Here is a 19814-nt window from a genome sequence, read left to right as displayed (position 1 = left end):
ACATTCTTTTCACTGTCCTTTAGTATGATAAACGTGCCAATTTTGGCAATTATAGATGCAGTTTGCAATAGAGTATGATTGACTTTCTGGGTATTTTGCCATTCTTACTGGTTTGTCATTTTTCCTGTTGCAGGTGGAAGACGATGGTGAAATGTTCCACACCCTGGATGATGGCCACACAAGATTTACAGATCTAATCCAGCTCGTGGAGTTCTATCAACTCAATAAGGGTGTTCTTCCTTGCAAGTTGAAACATTATTGTGCTAGGATCGCACTTTAGCCAAACCAGAAGTGACTTGTTAAACTATTGAAGAAAAAAGACTCAAGGAAAAAAAAAAAAGAAAGAAAAAGAAAGACCATAAATAAGGGTGAAAGCATTGCCATGGTGAAAAGAATCTGTTTCACCTACAAGTTACAAAAAATAGTTTGTGCATTACAAATAAGTAAAGATTTGGATTGGTATTACCTTCATCATTTATAAATTCATTAGTTAAAATTAAACCTCAGAAAAAATGATCTGGTGTGTTCTTGTGTGATTTTACATTACTATAATCTTTTCTTGAAGTATGCATATTTTAAACATCTTTTTAGCCTTATTTAGTATAGCAGTGTTAGAATTCTCAATCACAAAATATGAAAAAAATTTGGGGTTCAGAATGATTTGTGGACTGAATTTCAATTACAATACTGTTTTTGTAACTGAAGTATGATAAAAACGAGTTATCAATTACAGGAAGCTACACACAACCTGTTAATAAAACTAAAAACTATTTTGAATTATACATTTTCTGAGATTACAACCTTAAAATCAAATCATATTTTAAGGTAACAGCTTAAAATTATTTTGAACTATATTGATTTTTTTTCAGGATGACTTTTATTACATATTAAATTATTAATATTTACACTGGTATTGTACCTTTTGGGGCACATTATTCATTACTTTTTTTCATTCAAGGATTAACTGGAACTGCCTGTTCTTAAGAAAATATCAAAATATAGAGGGGATTTATATAATTTGCACATGCTTTCTTGTGGCATGTATTCTGTGACAGTGTAACATTTTCACCATAATATTTCACATTTACCCCATGCTGGTACTTTTAGAAGGCTATTTAGAACTTTATGCAACCTGATCAAATTGTTAAAATCAAAGAAGCAAAATCTGTTAAGATCCGAATAGGTAAATCCATGCTATTCTCTTTGCGTACCCCCTTTTCAGTTTCTTACTTTGGTGACATCAGTATGGAAGCCAAAGGTTTTGGAAACTTTAGGAACCAACCTTTCTTATCACCTCTCTGAGACCATCTAGAAAGTTTTTATTGGGATTCTGTGACTCAGTTTTTCCTCCTTTTTGACAAGGATATTCATTGCTCTAAAAAAAGGTTAGACAAACAAAGCATCAAATCATTAAAACATTAAAATCATGCAAAATATTGCCTATCTCCTTTGATTCTTGTAACAACGTGGGAAATTTAAGATATTTTTTAGAAAAATATTTCAAAAATGCATATTTCAGTTTTAAATAAAAGCTATACATTTTTGGTAATAGAGCATCTGAAAACATTCATAAAATGCTAATAAAATCAATTATTACTGAAAAAGAATTATTGGCAGAATTTTAAAAATACTCAATTTACTTTTAGCCACTGTTAACCTAATTCTTAAAATGCTGAAACTCAGAACATAAATCTGATGTTATAAAATATCAGTCTGGTGTCTACAGAGGCTTGGAAGACACCTGGGACCTTTAAATGGAGGAGCAAGAGGTCAACACGCTTGGCCCTTTCAACCTTTTAGGGTATCCCTGAGTATTCCTGATTTATTTCCAATTTATAAGAATACTTTGTGTTTTGAATTGAAATGCATTTTCTTATTTTGCATCAGGGTCAAATTGACAGTATCAGAAAATGTAGTATTTTAAATACTACTCTCATGAAATTTAACAATTTGTACTTGCCTTTGTTATTTGTGTCTCTAACTTCATTCATAATCTAAATTTATTATTCTGGAGCCGATTTTGTATATAATTGCTTACTTTGATCTTAAAGCATGAGCCAAGAGAAATGATTAAGGAAAGCTGACCATTTTCCTTCCTTCCTTCTGATAAAGGGTTTTGAGGGTGTGTGTCTGTGTGTGTGTGTAAATCTAATATGAAATTAAATTTAAGAATGTCAGACACATTCAGAGTTAGTACAGTATTAAAATGGATTTCCAAGAAAAATGTGAATTACCTAAGGATGAATTTTTATTTTGATTTAGCCAAGTTCTGCTATCTTGCACCGTTTTGGATTGGGACTAGGACAGATTAGCTCTGTTTTCTTCTTTTCTCTTTTTACATGTTGGTGTCAGTATACTTTACTCTCCTGGAAAGAATCAGAAAGAATCAAACCCAGCAGACCTGGTCCACATTGTTCTTTTCTATTTTTTTTTTACATGGAAGAATTGAGTAATTATTTTGAAACATTCAGGAAACCTAGTCAAACAAGATAAAAATTATCAGGAGTGTTTTGATTCTGAGTAATTGTTTCATATATGTAATGTTGTAAGACCTGACTGATCTGAGCATATTCATTAGAGATTTTTGTTTTAGCTCTGTTTTAGGGTGGTCAACATCAGTTAATCAGAGCCCCATGTGGTCCCTGGCTTCTGATCACCACCAGTGGCAGCTCTACATATGGTAGTTGTGTTACGGCAGTGATACTGGACTATTACCTGGATTATGATTTATCTGAAGAGGCAAGATTATCATTGGTAATGGTTACACCTTGGTGTTTCAGGTTGGCTCCACTATTTAGAAAGCTCTTCTCTTAATTGCCAGGCATTCTAAAGCTTTCTGGACCTTGGATCCATCTAGCAGCCAGGTGAAATATATAGACACCCTTCTCAGGAAGGCGTCTTTAAATGGATAAAATAAAATAAATAAAACTTCAAAACAAAGTAATTACAGAAATATAATTCTGTGTAATTGTATATGTACATAGACCTCAGGTGGAAACCCTGCTGTGTGTGACCTGCTGTGTCTCCTGACTGTTGACTGTTGCCCATATAAAGCCTCCAGTGTTCTGTCTCATGTTCTCTGGGAATGCAGTGGGTGATTCTCAGTGTTAGCCACACCAGTGGGGCATGGAGTTGTGTGCTTGAGATGCAAGGTTCTTGTAACACTTACTGAAAACTCACCAAACATTTCTACCTGCCTCTTGTGGATGTATCACCTCCCGCTAGCCCTGGCTCCCACACTTTCGCCATCTGTGACATTTAGGCATGCTCAACTGGGGCACCAGGTCTCTAACTGCACATACCTCAGGCCACAAATTACAGATACGAACAAGAGAAAGGCCAGCCTTTTGGCTGAGTACATGGCTATACTTACCCAAAAGTTCATAGCAGAGATTGCCCCAACTGGAGAAAGGTATCTGAGTCAATGTTTAGCCAGCATAAATACTTGTTTCTGCAGTTGGGGTACCAGGTGATAAGTCCTTTGCCATGCCAGTTTGCTTTAGAATTATAAAAAAGACACCACTTCCTAATTCATCCCCACTTGATACAAAAGGCATCAGAAACTAGCTAAGCTTATAGCTCTGAAGGCAGGAACTCCAACCCATGACACAGTAGCTATGTAGCCTTGGTCAAATCACACTTCCCTCATTTCTGTGGAGGGAATTACCATCATCATCATTACCACTGCTTCTTATGTTGGGGTGGTTAAATGAAATTGTTCATGTAATTAACACACAGTCTAGAATCTTAATTGATACATTGTATGTGACATTAGTGACTGTACATTTAGGTATCCTCTTCCCTGGGGCATTGCCCTTTCTACAACTGAGTGTCTTTGCGATGCCACCACTTGTTTGCCCTTCCTGCCAAGAATAACACAATGTTTGTCGTATATTGCGCCTCTGCCCTGGTTTCAGTCCTTCCTGTAAGACTGCTTTTTATGAAAGTGCCCACGGTTACAGCACAGTGGGGGGGGGGTGCCCATCTGTGGGGACTCTGTGGACAGACAAGCCCTACCTGCACCAGGTCCTACAGACTCCCGTGCCTTCTTTCACTTGCTGATTGATAAATACAAAGTGAGAGGAGTTGGGGTTTCTAGTATTTTCCATCTACCTTTCTGAAAATAGCAGTGATTGATATTGATATAGAGTGGGGGATATAAAAGATCAAAAATCTGCTCAAGAGACCCCCACCTAGGTCTAATGGGCTAACGCATGGCTGAGTGGAAATGGGCTAACGCATGGCTGAGTGGAGGAAGAAAAGGGACGACTAGGGACTCCCAGGGCTACTAAGCATCTCCAGCAAATTGACAAACTTTCACTGAGCAGACGTGTCCCTGGCTGTGCTCTCAGAGTGGACTCTGCTCCCCTCAGAGGCTCTTGTAACATCAGCAGTCTGATTAGGAGCTGAACACAATGTTGTCGCCTTGTGTGCTTGTTAAGTTGACTTCAGCATGTGTTGAGTGCCTGTTATGTGAAAGGCACTTTTAGAGTAATGCAAAACTGAATATTAGAGTACAGATATACAAGTATCTGTCCTAGAAGCCAAGCTGGGTAATTGCTATATTATAAATACAGTGGGAGAGAGACACTGCTTACGTTCACTGAAGGACGGGAAGAGTGAGGTGGGTCCTGGAAGGCAAGTAGGAGTTACATTTACAAAACCTTGGAGAAGGAGCCAGCATTGTCATCAAAGGGCAAGTGGCAATGCCAGTCAGCATTGAAAGGGCACAGACTGAATTTAAGAGTTTTCTGGCAAATAACAGCTTCACTGTAACTGAAGTACACAAGGCATGTGACAGAGAGAGAGGCCATGGCTAATAGGACTGGAAAGGCAAGTTCAGCTCCACTTGGCAAAGTAATTTACATTTGAGTTAAGGAATGCCACAGCCAGGGACCTCAATGTGTCACCCCACTTCTTTTTCACCAGGTTGAAATCAGGAATGGGCTTTGTCTTTTTACCTCAGCTCTGCTTATTGGAAAAATCTCAGAAATGTCTGTTGAGTAAATGAGTGTAATAATTAGAGGACAGAAGTAACTCCAATGATGTCTGGATTACAGGGGCAACTCTGTACAAGATGACTAAGGAGAGGGAGGGGAATCAAAGGAGAACAACTCATCAAGGAGTCATTGAAGTACTCCTGGCAATAACCTGGAGAACCTGCTCTAGAGCCATGGGCATGAAAAAACGATTTTATGGAGGAGTCATCAGCGTTGTCATCAGACATTTGATGAGGGGGGTAAGAGAAGAAAAGGAAGGAGTTGAAAATGATTAGCAGGTTTAGGGCCAGAGAAACTAGGAAGAAGGTGATAATTATGATGATGAAAAAGTTATGATTGTAATAGATATCATTACAACTCTTAGAGAAAGAATTATCTTTACTTAGAACCTCTTTATATAGGAAGGTGAGCCTGAAGGCTTGATGCTAAAAAAAAGGTTAAGTATAGAAAACTTCATTTTGCATAGTAAAATAAAAATTTGGGCAGGGAAGTAGGGAGAGGAGGCAGTGAGAGAATGAATCAAGGGGCCTAATGAGATGGTGGGAGGCTGGAAGCCAAGGAGAAAGATGGCCATTGGGAAAGGCTGGAGACCAGGTGGTAAAAAAGACTCAAGAACATGGAAACCGAGGACATATTTTTTAGGATGTTTGCTGTGTGGCTCTACAGTTCAACAAACTTTCATGTTCCTAAACCTGACATAACGTCTCCACGCATACAAATGACTTGGAAGAGTGCTGTGGTAGAAAATACAGAGAAAGGGCCATGCTCCTTATCAAGGTTTAAGTGGGACACAAGCTTCCAAAATGTCAGCAGATACGGGGAGTTCAAACTACAGGACCAACTGTCAGAAATTTTGAGTTGAGCATTGGCCTTCCAAATAGATGTAGTTTGTTTTACAAAAACCAAAACACATTCTGCCCTCAGCTAAGATATAATTTCTACTTTTTATAATCATTAAAAAAAAAATCACCCTTTGGTTGCCTTAGCAACAACCCCTGATTCACTCCCTGCCATCTTCCTTTAGAATGTACCTTCTTGCACATCACCATTTCTTCACTTGCTATTACTCAAAATCACTAACATGCCCTCCACCTCACTGAAACTGTGAGGCCACGTGAAAGGAAACTTTTCAGACCTTCCTAATGCACTCTTTCAGCAAGTTTGGTGCTGTTGACCACTCTCTCCTTCTTAAACCATTCTCTTCCTTCAGTTTCCATGTCACCAAAGTCCTTGTATTCTTCCTAGCCTAATGAGTGCCTCTTCCTGGTCTTCTTTACAAACTCATTTCCCTTCTTGCTCATCTCTTAAACCTTGCGATGCTTAGCTAGGTCCCAGGATTAATTTCCTTCCCTCCTTATGGTTTCACATACTGTCTATGTGGCTTTAAAATTTGTGCCTCCATTCTGAACCATTTATTCAGCTACTTATTCATTTGTATACCTTATAGTTATATCAAACTCCACATTTCCATGGATTTCTTTATGTTCTCTCAAGACCTGATCTCCTTCAGAGCTTCATAGCTCAGTAAACGTGCTACCACCAACTTCCCAAACAGTAACCTAGGAAGTATCAAGGGCTGTAAATGTGGGTTATATCTCTCCATTTCCATTGCCATTACACAAATGTGGGCCACTTGTTACAGCAGACTCTTGGATGTCCTTTCCTTTCTAATCTTTCTCTATACCTACACTCCTTTCTCAAGCTCATTCTGCATTCTACAGTCAGAGTGATCTCTCAAAAATACTTCAGCATACCACTCCCCTCCTTAAAAGCTTCAATGGCTTCCTACTGCCTTTGGATAAAGCCGTTTTAACAGGCTATGATGATTCGGCCTTTGTATTTCTAGCATCATCTTTAGCCACTCTTCCTTGCATTCTATTTTCCGGGTTAACCTACCTAGTCCCTGAAATAGTCTATTCTTTGGAACAGACTCTATTCTGACATGTCCTCTTTAGCTCTGGCCCTTGAACGTACTATTCCCTTTGAACACATTCCTTTACTCTTCTTTCCAATCCAGGTAACCTTTTTCTCCTCTTAGGGCTTGTATAACACTACTTCTTGCAGGACACTTTCCTTGACTGTAGATTAGGTTAAGCTACCCAACAGTATGTTCCTTCAAACTTTCTGTTATAATGCTTATCACACTCTATTGAATTACTCAGTAATACTTGTTTTCCCTGTTTTCTAAGTTCCTGGCAAGAAAGGACTTTGCTCATGGTTGTAGCCTCAGAACTCAGCAAAATGTCTAATGCTAATATTAAGTGACCAATAGAGATTTGTTGAATGAATCAATACAGTGATGAGGAGAAACAGAATATGAGGCCAGTTTTGAAACTCCCAAATCTGGAGTTCCTGTGGGACATCGAGGAAATGGTTTTAGACATTACAAGATAAAAATCAGAATTCAGATATACCTGTGATCACTCATCTAATTATGATAATGATGATATTTCAGTTTCCCTCTGTCCTTATTTTCCTTCTTTGAAAATTTATAACCATTAAAAAAAAAAAACTGCTTTCACGCTGAATTCAGTTGAAAACATCCAAGAATTCCCATCATGTTTTTCTGGTCTGGTGGCATGGTGTCTCTTCTATCCTGCTTTTAAATACTGCTGGAGTCTCAATACTCAACAAACCTACAAATTCAATACAACTCTCATCAAGATCCTATTGGATTTTTTCCCATAATGTAATGATTCTAACTTTGTCCAGAAAAATAAACACATAAGAATAGCCAAGAATACTTAGAGAATGGTGGGGTGTTACTGTAACATATTAAAACATGCATAAAATAAGAGTGATTAAAATAATTTGTAAATACACTGATGTGATTGTTATGTAATTGAGCTAACCCGTTTTGGATTGTTGCTGCTGACTCACCAGAGAAGAAAGCTACTCTTTTTCCTATCCTGATGTCAGAAAGCACAGACCAACACTGTGATTATAAACAACTGAGTTACCCTCACACCTGAAAAGAGGTGATAAAACTTTTCTTTTAGAATTATTGAAGGGTAGTAAAAGCTAGATTATCCAAAGAGGAGAAAAGGGATTTTATGTTGCAAGAAGTGGAAATGGGCTAACCAAAGGAGAGATAAAATATAGATTAGCTGAAATTTAAGAAGCAGACGGTTGTTTGCGGTTTTCCTTAAAGAGCAGAAATCTGTGTCCCTCTCATCAACAGCTCTGTGGATGGGTGGATGATTGAGAATGCCTGGGAAACTAGACTTATCTTTGAGAGCAGAGACATGGGCTTCTGTGGCAGAACCTGTAGTCAAAAGTAGACTGCTCAGAGCACCAAGGGTAACTGATGGCAGAAGATCCATATGACAGCAACATTTTTTAGCAAAAGGATCAAATGGTGCTGATTGCCAAAGAGAAAGATCGAGACACAGCTTGGGACCTGGGACCATGCCTTGGATTTCTATAAAGGTAAAGTTTGTTGCACTCAAGTGTCATTGAACAAATGTGTATTTCTTTATTGGAAAATAAAAGAAGCCAGAAAAAGAATACAAAATATGCATGGAATTAGAAATCAACGAGGAAATAGTTGATTTTTTAGACATCAGGGGACAACTAGTATTTCATAACTTCCTACTTTACTCTTTATGCCATAATAAATTTCAGATAGTTCAAAAACCTAAATATAAAATATGAACCCATAGAGAACTGGAAAAATTATGGGGGAATATTTCTGTAAAATTGTGGTTGTATTTAATCATGATATTTAAGCCAGAAATAAAAGAAGCACTGAAACATTCAAAGTTAAAATCTATTAAAAAATGGGAGTACCACCATAAATAAGGCTTAATAACAAAAGAAAAATTTGATAAATATTCATAACATTATTAACAAAAAATAAGATTAATATTTCTATTGTGCAAAATATCTTTATACATCAATAAGCAAGATATGCATTCCAAGAGAAAAAAGGCAAGGAAATGAACTGGCAATTAAAAAACTAGATAGCTAATATACATATAAAAGGAAGTTCAGCCTTATTATCATTCAGCAACTAAAATTTAAATTTGATCAGTTATTTATTTTCCTAATAGATTGATATCAAGTATTGTCAAGGATGTGTGTGAGGAGGGTGGGGTGGGGGGGAATTAAACATCCCCACCATGTCATTGGTGGGAATTTTAATTGCTCCATACTTTTGGTAGAATAGTTAGACAATATTTTGATTTGCAATTAAAAAAATTTAGATTTTTTTTTAGGTGTACCCAGATACACAATATGATATATACAATATAAAATGATTACCAAATAAGCTCAGTTAACATCCATCATCATACATAGTTATGATTTTTCCTTTGTGAAAAGAACTTACAAGAGCTACTGTCTTATCAACTTTTCAGTGTGTAATACAATATTGTTAACTATAGTAACTAAGCTATACATTACATCCCCAGCTCTTATTTATCTTGTAACTGAAAGTTTGTACCTTTAGATCACCTTCATCCATTTCACCCACCTCACCACATCCCACCTCTGACAGCCACTGATCAGTTCTCTGTATCATGAGTTCAGGTTTGTTTTTGTTTGTTTGTTTGTTTGTTTTTTAGATTCCACATAGAAGTGAGATCATTCAATAATTGTCTTTCTCTGTCTGACTAATTTTGCTTTGCATAATGCCCTCAAGGACCATCCGTGATGTCAAAAATGGCAGAATTTCCTTATTTTTTTTAATGGCTAAGTAATATTTGGCAATATTTATTTAAGACAGAAAATGTGAATTCCACTTTATCTAGAAACTCTCTTTCTAGAAATTTAGTCTAAGGGGAAAATTAGTCAAATAGTTCATCAGGATGTACTCATCAATTCATTTGTGTACCTAGTCATTCACACAACAGACATTTTGTCAGTGCCCACAATATGCTTGACTATGAACAACTGATGTACACAAAAGATGCAACCACTGATCTTATCAGCTTATGTTCTGGTTAAGAATACAGACAAAACACAGAAAACAAAAATCAATTCAAATTACTTGTAAAGAACTACTAACAAGGACAAAAGAACAATGGATAATGCACCTTAGATAAGATGGCCAGAGCATGCCTCTCTAGGGAAGTGTCTAAAGGGAGACAAACAATGAAAAGGTAGCCATGTGAGAGTCCCATGGATGAAGAGCTTTCCAAACAGTGAGAAGATCATGCGCAAAAGCTCTAAGCAAAACATAACACTGTGTGCTTGACGAACAGAAAGGTTGGGCGTGGTGTGTAAGGAGGAGCAGTACAGATGACAGTAGAGACAGGTAACACTCATATCGTACAGGCCCTTGTAGGCCATGGAAAGGACTTTGGGTCTTAGTCATAGGGTAATGGAAAGCCACTGATGACTTTTAAACAAACAAACGAGAAATGATAAAATAGGACTTATATTTGGACAATATCAGTCTTGAAGCTTTGTAGATAATGAACTGGAAGTGGGCAAGAGTAGATGTATACTGCAGCATCACTGACAATAGTGAAAAACTGGACACAGAAAATCCCTAGGGGATTGGTCATACTCATCATATCTATATTCATTAGTAGGGGAAGATCTCCACAACTTTTGAGAAGAAGTATTATGTGTCAGTATGTCTGTATGCACACACGTGTGTCATATGCTAGAAGAATGTTCACAAAAATGACAGAAAAAGTGGTTGAATCTGCTCTGCCTGTGATATAAAATTAGTGGGATTCTTGGGTGACTTTGTGTTTGGCTTTAAATTTTTTCTCTTTATAGCATTTTATGAATGGGTATACTTTTTATAATCAGAAAAATAAACCTCTTTTCATTTTAGAGAAAAAGGAATTATCTACACAGGGGAAAATTATTTAAGTTATTTTATACTTTCTACTTCTCCAAGTTTGCCTGTTTCAATTGTTTGTCATTTCTTGACATGAACTGGCATTCCTGTCTAGTAAAACACACGTGTGAATTATTGAGTATATTGCCCATCCAAGCTAGTGTTTCAATCTGAGTATGTTACTCTTCTGCCAAAACATGTGGATTCGTTATTTCTCATTCATTCTCAATGGACAATGAACACACATCTTGGAAGATGTCTGCCAATTCCATAAGGAAAGAAGAAAAGTCTAAACTTATGCTCTCTCCTCAGGTTGTGGTTTTGTAACTCAAAGGAACTAGAGAAGTTTCATTTAAAGAGGCTTGTTTTTATCTTTTGAGGCTAGGCTTTTATCCCAAAAGCCTAGCAAAGATTACAAAGTGGCTTCAGCATCAAACTCCCCAGTCCTCTTCCAGCAGCATTCCAGGCCCAGACACACACGAATCATAAACGGGTCCTTGGGAGCCTGAAAATGGTTTGAGCATGTTTTCTGAAAGGACATTACTTTTCTGTTGCTGCACTTTGTAACACTGACATTGTGTTACAGTAAAAGGAAATAACCTACTTGGACTTGCAATCTACCTGTTTAATATTTAGTCCCTCCAAAAAATGGAAAATAGTTTCCCCTCCTCTAAGTTCTTGATGCTGTCCCTGCTGCATTTACCATTTTATAACCCCATCTCTATAATACCTTCGCCTTAGTTTCTTATAGAAAGTAGCTTAGACTTTGTGCTTTCTTGCCCTTATGTAACTTACTTTGTTGGATCTTCTGAAAATTGTCCTTTACACTGAGTCACAATTATTAAAGTTATTACACCGTAGTTTCCAAGGAAATACACAAACTCTGTGCGGTAACTCAGTTCTTAAAAGCATTCATGAAGCTTCTGGGTAATTGAAGGCTTAGTTGTGGGATTTAGGGGGATGATAATAATGATGATGATGCTGATAATTGGTTAAATATTATCAAGACTGCTGAATGCACCACTGAGTCCTCTCTGTATAACCATGGTTTCCCCAGGGCCTGTAGGGTATATTTAGCTAAACTTAAAAAAATAAATAGCACATCTTCATTGCAACGAAGTCAGACAAAAGTAGCAAAAAAAAAAAAAAAAAAATTCACCTGTGATTTTACCAGCAGATAATACTGCTAACACACTGATGTGCGTAGTGATTATACATTACGTATTACCTTTGAGTGTTTCACACTTGTTATTCTCCACTCATTTAATTTCACTATTTTCTGGGCATCTGATTTCTATTTATAAACAATCATAAATTATTTCTGTCACATGTACTGCCTGGAAGATTTGAAAAAAATGTTTAAAAAATAATTTTGAGTGATTTGATGATCAAATTATTGGAAGTGATACAATACACAAGAAGCCACTTAAATAATTTGTTCCACTGGTAAAGTTGAACCTCTCCCCCCATTGTACCCCCAATAAGGCACCCAAAATAGTATATGTTCTGCATTCTGTCTGTAATTCCATGTTTGGAGCATTGAGGATAAGAAATTTTATTCTTAGGGCAGTGTTCCTCAAAGTGTGGCTTGTGAACCAACTGGGTTAGAAACTTTTCTCAAAGACTCTGATGTAGCTCCACAATGGAGCCCCCAAATTTGCATCTGTAATAAGCAATTTATATGGTTGTGATGCTTACTAAACTTTGAGAGCCACTATTTTAGTGCACTTGACCATTGCTGCCCAGTGCTAGACTTTGCCAAATGCTTCACGGTTTTCAAAATGACAGCAGCAAGGCATTTTGACAAATTTCCATTAGTATAAAATGACAATATTGATTTTTTGCTGATCATGTTAACAGTGAAGATGATTTCTCTTCTCATTATGTTTTAGTTTGTCTTCTTTCAAACTCACAGTGGTCAGGAGCTTCATTGGAATCGCTCTAACTCAGAATACACAGAGTGATTCTCCTATATTATTGAATTTCAATCTTTTAAAAATTGAACACACAATGCACTGAGTGTAATGGATGTACAGGTTAATCTAACTAATGTTAATATTAAAGAAAAGCATGAATATGTAAAACTCACTGATTTATTTTTAAGGTCTTACACTAAAAACCCAAAGAATCTGAACAATGCCAAGGGACAGCCAGTGGATGTCACCAGTGCGCCATAGATTTGTAGAATTGAGTACTGTTTTTGTTACCTCTCAGGAATAACTGTGGCTGTTGGTCTTATACCTTCATAACATTCAACATTTTTTTTCCTACCTTATAAATTATTGACTGATCCTGTACCAATTAGTTCTACCAGTTGGTAGGTTTGTTATCAAGTTAAGCTTCAAGATAAGAACCTGGACTCAAATGATTAAAAATTTAGAGGCAGTTGATTAAATATGCAGATAGTCTGTGAAGCCACTTCTTGAAACAATTATATTGCCTTTTAATACTAATGATTTGTATAATTAATAAAAAACAAGCTTGAAAGCATTAAAAAAAAAGTGAGACATTAAAGGGAATCGGGTTAAATGCCAAGAAGGAAGAATAATTTGATCAGGACACATTTACCCTATAAGTTAGATCTAGCTGTTTTGTTTTAATAAGATGATTTCCTTTTTAGTAAAGACTATGTATTGAATTGTACAACTGTTTTGGAAATTATGTGTTGGATCAGTGAGTGGTCTGAGGGCTAATTAAATACATTTTGCAAATTGTATACTTTTTCTTCCAATTAAAAATCTTAATTACTCCAGTGAATTTTCCAGTTTGAAGGTTTGTTGTGAAGTGTAAGCAGTGAAGCATAGATGTCCAGACCAAATTGGGACTGCTGTTGCAATCCCTTGGCTTACAATAAAGCTATTTTTGGTTAATTACAAAATTATGAAATTGCCCTAGCAACTTTGACCTCCAGATATGTTTTTAAAATGCATTTTTCTCCAGATCACAGATTCTTCTCTGCTATGAACACAAATTTGGAGTCAGTCCAGGTCTTTCCATTGTGTGATAGCAGAAAAGACATTTAAACTCTTTATACTTCTGTTTTCTTAGCTATGTTATAGGATCAATCAAGCAATACCAGGAATAACTATTAGGTGGAGCTCTGTTAAGTTTCAGGAACTATCACAGGCTCTTTACATGATTTACCTCATTTAATCATTGGGAAAAAAACCTAGATGGGAAGTTGTGCTAGTCTGATGTCACAGAAGAGAAAACAGAGAAGTAAAGTATTGGAGCTTGCTTTCAAATCCTGAGTGCCTGACTCAAAGGCCTAAGATCTTTTTCAAAAGGACTCTCATTTCAGTAGATAATACTGTTGCTATGCTTCCTATGGCCCAGGTATTGCCCAGGCATTGCACTAAAAAGGTTCCATGGGTTGACTAAGGGGCTGGCCATGTAAGCACCAATGAAGTCAAAGTACAAAGCTCCTGGACAGAAAGTATCTGCCAACTCACTTCTAGTGCCTTTCCTCAGAGCACTGTGGAACATTAATGTTTATTGTTTAAAACGTTTGGTGCATTATTATAAGAGACAGAAAACTGAAGAAGAGATTTTCAGTCTTCATTTATAAGTGGAAAAACCATGATCAGGGTCATTTCAAGAGTCTGGATTTAACCTTGGGACTGGCCAATTCCTCTCATGTTGGACCCTGGACACCACCTGTTTGAGGCTGATTATCCATCCTACCTCTGTTGGAGATATTTTTCTGAAGATTGCTTTCATAACTCCAATTTTCACTAGGTTATCATTAACTACATGCTCTAATGTTGTCCCAAATTCAGCATGATGCAATGGTATCTGTGGGTAAACATCATGGGTGAATAAAATAGCAATTGTGAAATGATTTATAATAGGTTATGTGATTAAGAAACTAAGGTTCTAGCTTTGTAGAAGTATGTATGTATAAGGATGTTATTAGTATAACTTGGTGGTATAATGGTGGCAGTATAATGTGTTTTCTATTTCTTCATACTTCAGGGTTTGTTTGTTTGTTTTGTCCAGGATTTTGATAAAACTATTTTGCAGGTGCTTTTGTGTGGTGCTTTTCAATTGTTATCTAATGGTCATATCTCTACCTCTATCTATCTGTTAGCTCTGCATAGATCTCATTTGTTCTTTAAAAACCAGGCTACAAGGCCTTTGTGTAGAGGACCCCTGTCACTGATGTTTCAGTTGGAAGGAATGTACGGGAAGCAGATGTATGTGGAGGGCAAGGGATGGGGAATGAAGAGATCATGTGTTTCTGGTACAGAAAGATAGGGGGTTCATGTCCACTTAACAGCTCTGTGACTTTGGCACAAATAACTTCTCTGTACTTCACTTTCATCTTACAAAAGGAATTACTGTAAGGATTGAGATAATATACTAAAGCATGAGGCCTAGGGCCTGTACAGAATAAGTCAATAAATGCTATCTTAAAAATCTTCTCCTTTCTCTGTGTGAACATAATTAAACAAATTTTGGTTAAAACAATAAATGACTGCTACTGTACGAATAACTTTTAAACCCATTTATTGATTTTTATTTCCATCCTTATCATAATCTTTCAATGCCTATCTTTCAAACTGTTTTTAAGTGTGAGCCTCTTGTTTCCAGAAATCTCTGTGGGTTCTTCTTTTGCTTATTACTATACTTGCTTTTGGTAGGCTCTCATGCCTCCCTTTTCATATCTACTCCCCCTAAAAGTAGACTTTTTTTCTCTCACCCAAGACCTCCTTCACTTATTCACAAACTCACTGCACTTCAAAATACAACTTGACATGTACTTTTTCAATGAAATCTTCCAAGAGAAAAATATTAGATTCACACAGTCCTTTCAAAGTTTTGTATTTCTGAGGACATGTTAAAGTGTGCTTTGTAAAATTAGTGTGTGTTTGAAACAGACTATACGGTCCTCGTGAGTGGGGAATGCATCGGATATGTTACTACCTATCTTTTTGATGCTGCCTAAGCACTCAAAGGGAGGAGCTCAGATACCTGCTGAATATCAAATGTTTGAATAATAGATACATTTCCAACCAAGCCATATCAGAAAGAAAGAGTATGAAATAATCTTCCTTCAGAATTTTAGAAAAAAATTGGCCATTTTTTCCCTCCCTCTACCTTCATCAGTACCTCTTTTTCTTTTCTTGTTTTGAGGAATATGAAAATAATTTTAAGCCCATTTGTATGTAAGGAATTTTCAAAGTTTTTTTTTTCTTTGGCCACGATTATTTTCTCTATCTCCAATTCATGTACTTAATGTTTATCAACCACCTCCTATGTCTTAGATACTGTTTCAGATGCTAAAGAAATTACACATAAAAAACAAGGTCCCTGTCCTCAAAGAAACCATGAAAAGTGAGGAGGACAAACCCAGGAAAAAACATGTGGTTGGTGCAGTGATAGAACTCAGAGGTAACCGGAGCACCCCAGCTGGGCAAATTCAACCTGCTTCTGGCTACCATTCTTCTGGGATAGTTTTATCCCACAGCTTGTCCATGAGGATTTTGATTTAGTGGGCTCAGGCCCTTTCTCTCATCACCATGGTTCTTTTTCCTATTGAACTGACTCCATAAAATTTTAACACTTTCATATTCCATATTGGAAATTATCTATCTATTTAGCCTATTCACAGGCCTTCTCCACTCTATACATGAAATTACTCTCCAGATTTTCTCCTATAGCAATACTGATAATATATAATACATTTCTATTCTCTTATTACATTACAAGAGCATCAAGGATTTAGACAAGATCTGTTCTGACTGTCAACATCTGTAAAGATAAAAGCCTGTTTATACAGATAAATTTCTGTATCACTTGATACTTTCCAAGGCATTTTTATGGAGATCTGAGCCTTGGGAGTAATACTCTTCAGAAAAGATGTACTATATTTATAGCAGAGTATAATGGGCAGAATGTTTAGCAAATGCCACATGTAGCAATTCTTCCCCCACAAAGGCAGTCCAAAATGTTTAAGTAATTCTTGCCATGTCAGAAAGTGCAAATGTTCTTCAGGTATGGTTGGTTGATTTTATAAATGAGTTTTTCCACTTTCCACAGTTACGTCAGCAGACATTTCATTAAACTACATTTAAAGATTTGACAAGACAGGTCCTGTGCAAAGCACGTTAGCTTAAATTTCACCATCTCGTACGTCACACTGTGATTGGTCTAACTGTGGTAATGCCTGAAAGGGTGGGCTTAATCAGCATGAACATTTGCAGAAAGTAATGAAATTTAATAATAAATAATTCCAAGAGGCCTCGTTAAGCTGGAACATTATTATCAAACTGAATATACATGTTGACAGCTATGCCAATAAATTTGAGAGCTGTGAATATTTACCACATAAAATAACGAAGGTCCTTTAAAAGGCTCTGCTGTTCTTGCTCTTGGAAAGGGATTACTCCCTGACTTTGTTTTCTTTCTTTGTCAAAAAGAGAAGAAAGAAGGGGAAAAAAATCTGGGTTTGCTGTCAGAGACATGCCTACAAAGGAAAACAGTAGGTTTAAAAGAACTATAAGAAGAAAAAATTCCTAAAGAAGTTACTGTATTATCTCTATCAAAATTAAGACTATAGATCTAGCTGACCACAGCAGTTTCCTTGAGGTTTTACATCTTATCAAGTTGATATAATGCTTCTGGATTTCAGTTATGAATAGTAATATAAGAAGACTACTTAATCCCTAGATCTTGATTCTGAATGCAGAATTGAGCACAAACTCATTATAGTTGCTGCATTGAATTTAATAAAATTATAAGCCAATAATTAAATACCATGCTTGAGAACAGATTATGTTATTTTTGCAACTACCAACAGTTTTTACAAAAGATTAAGGAAGCAGACAAGCTTTGTTAGATTTATTTAGATTCTCTTGTTACAGAACATGGATACAGGTTGGTTTTAAATTGCCTTGGATGTAAAAATACCTAGTATGCAACTTCACATAGAGAACTGAGGGTATAGATGATTACAGTTTAGCTACAGTCAGAAGAGAATCAGATATATTGTAGAAACTACTGTATAATAAATGAATTTGGTAAAGAGACTCATTCAAATCAGATTAACTTTAGGCAGTATTGCACAAACCTTAACATCATTGAAGATAATATAATCCCCTGAAAAGATTTTTTTAAAAAATCTGCACAAAGCATTTCTGGGACTTCAACAAATTTTCATTTTCTTGTACTGGATCTCATAAACAGAAGTGAAAGAACGAGAATGAATGACCCTTCCTGTATTTTTGTGTCTTCCCATAAACAAATTATAGAAGACCTAGCACCTCTTTTCTAATTCTAGTCCTCAGCAAAATAAAAGCAATCTGGTTTGAATTGTCTGAAAAAAAATTCTTGAAAAATGCCTGTCCTGTGTTTCTAATTCAGAGGATCCTATAACTATTACATTGAAGTTCTATGCTAAAAACAGTGGACTAAAACTATCTTCCCCCAGTTCCTCTAAGTCAATCAAATGTTCGAATCTGAGGGATTTAAGGCAGGGATGGGGAGGTCTGCTCCTTGTATTTTTTCTTAGCCCTGTTTTCCACCTTTCACAGACTATCCTCTCTGGATGTCCTCTGTAGCTACCCGCCTCCAACCCAGGCCTGAGCCTTGACTGACACAACTAGCTGTCACCAACATTCAATAGCTCACCTTCCAGGCACATGGAAGCCAACTTTTGGGGTGAGTGGACCCTGTAACTTCTTTTGGCCAAAAGACTATGTGGTGGTGAGGAGCTTGTGTGCCTTTCCTACTTGGTCTTGACCCACCAACGGGACTGGAGCTGTATCTTCCAGATACGGTGGTTATGAGATGGTAAAGCCTCTATCACCTGGGTTCCTTGGTGAAAAAGGGCCCTCCACCACTCTGTTTTGCATGTATAACATGAGTAGGAAAGAAATACTTTCATGTTAAACCAGCCAGAGTTTGTGGGAGTTGTTTTGGAGTTGTTCTCTACTAAGCCACACCCAGCCCAACCTAATTGATAAATGCTCTGACACAGGTTATTTCCCACTCCTACTCTTGCTATTAAAACTTTCTTCACCTTAGCTGGCTATTTCACCAGATTAGAAAGAAGTTAAAGATTCCATGTATGTGAAAATATTAATAGCTACAGCTACCCTTTGATGGGAAGAAAGAAGGTAGTGAGTGACAGCAGGTAGGAAAGAAGATGAGGGTGATCAGATGTAACAATACTGTTACCCAAGGAAATAACTGTTGGCAGAACCTGAGCACTCTAAGCTGACTAGCAAGGGAGGATAACCCAGAGTGAGGGCTTTTCGTTTTTTCTGCCAGGGTTCTAATAAAATGCTAGTGCTTCCTGGGTACCTATATCTCCACACCAGTTTATGTCTGTGTAAGCTCAGGAGTCAATTGCTTCTGAAACGGTGGATATTTTAAGTTGTTTCAAGTAAAATTTATTCAAGTATTGATGTGAAAAATAACCATAACTCAAGTTCCGGAAGGCAAAGCTTGTGAGAAATGAGATATGACATTAACTCCTTGAGTGCATAAGAAGCAGAAATATTTCACACCTCTTCCCTGTAGCTTGAATGTCCATAGCAGGCAACATCCTTCCCCACCAGGAATTAATAAATAACATTTTGTCATATTTGCTTCATGCTATTTTTTAAAGAAATAAAACATTATAGTCTCCACTTTGTTCTCCCCAAAGGTAATCACGTTCACAAATTTTATGTGTATTTTTTTGTACTTTTACTACATTTGTGACTATCTATAAACAAGATATATTTCCTGCCCGTGTGTTTGAAAAATTACATAATGCTATCATCCTATACATATTGTTCTATAACTTGCTTTTAAAAAGTAAATAAACATTGCATTTTGAGATTTATTCATGTTGGTCTATATATCTGCTTACTGTTCTATCATTCTATCTAACTCTGTGGGCATTTCATTTTTGCTGCTTTTTAAGATTTTAAAATTTATCCATTTCTGTATATTTCATTTTGGGAGATTGTTTCAAAGTTTGCATCTATACAAATAATGCTGCAAAGATATTCTAAATTACATCTTCTTAT

General features: G+C 36.6%; 1 protein-coding gene across 4 annotated transcripts in view; it reads left to right on the top strand.

Moving 5' to 3' along the window:
* Positions 1-516, top strand: part of GRB14 (growth factor receptor bound protein 14) — a 104872-nt gene extending 104356 nt beyond the window's left edge. For all 4 annotated transcript variants that reach the window (XM_074363798.1, XM_074363799.1, XM_010971391.3 and 1 more), the window contains one exon: positions 134-516. In XM_074363798.1, the coding sequence (XP_074219899.1) occupies positions 134-280 (147 nt within the window). In that variant the 3' untranslated portion in view covers positions 281-516. The remainder of the gene's footprint in view (positions 1-133) is intronic.
* The last annotated feature ends 19298 nt before the right edge of the window (positions 517-19814 follow it).

The sequence above is a fragment of the Camelus bactrianus genome, chromosome 5 (assembly GCF_048773025.1).
Source record: "Camelus bactrianus isolate YW-2024 breed Bactrian camel chromosome 5, ASM4877302v1, whole genome shotgun sequence".
NCBI lineage: Eukaryota > Metazoa > Chordata > Mammalia > Artiodactyla > Camelidae > Camelus > Camelus bactrianus.
Note: the sequence above shows the minus strand (reverse complement) of the source record. Positions and strands in the feature narration are given on the sequence as shown.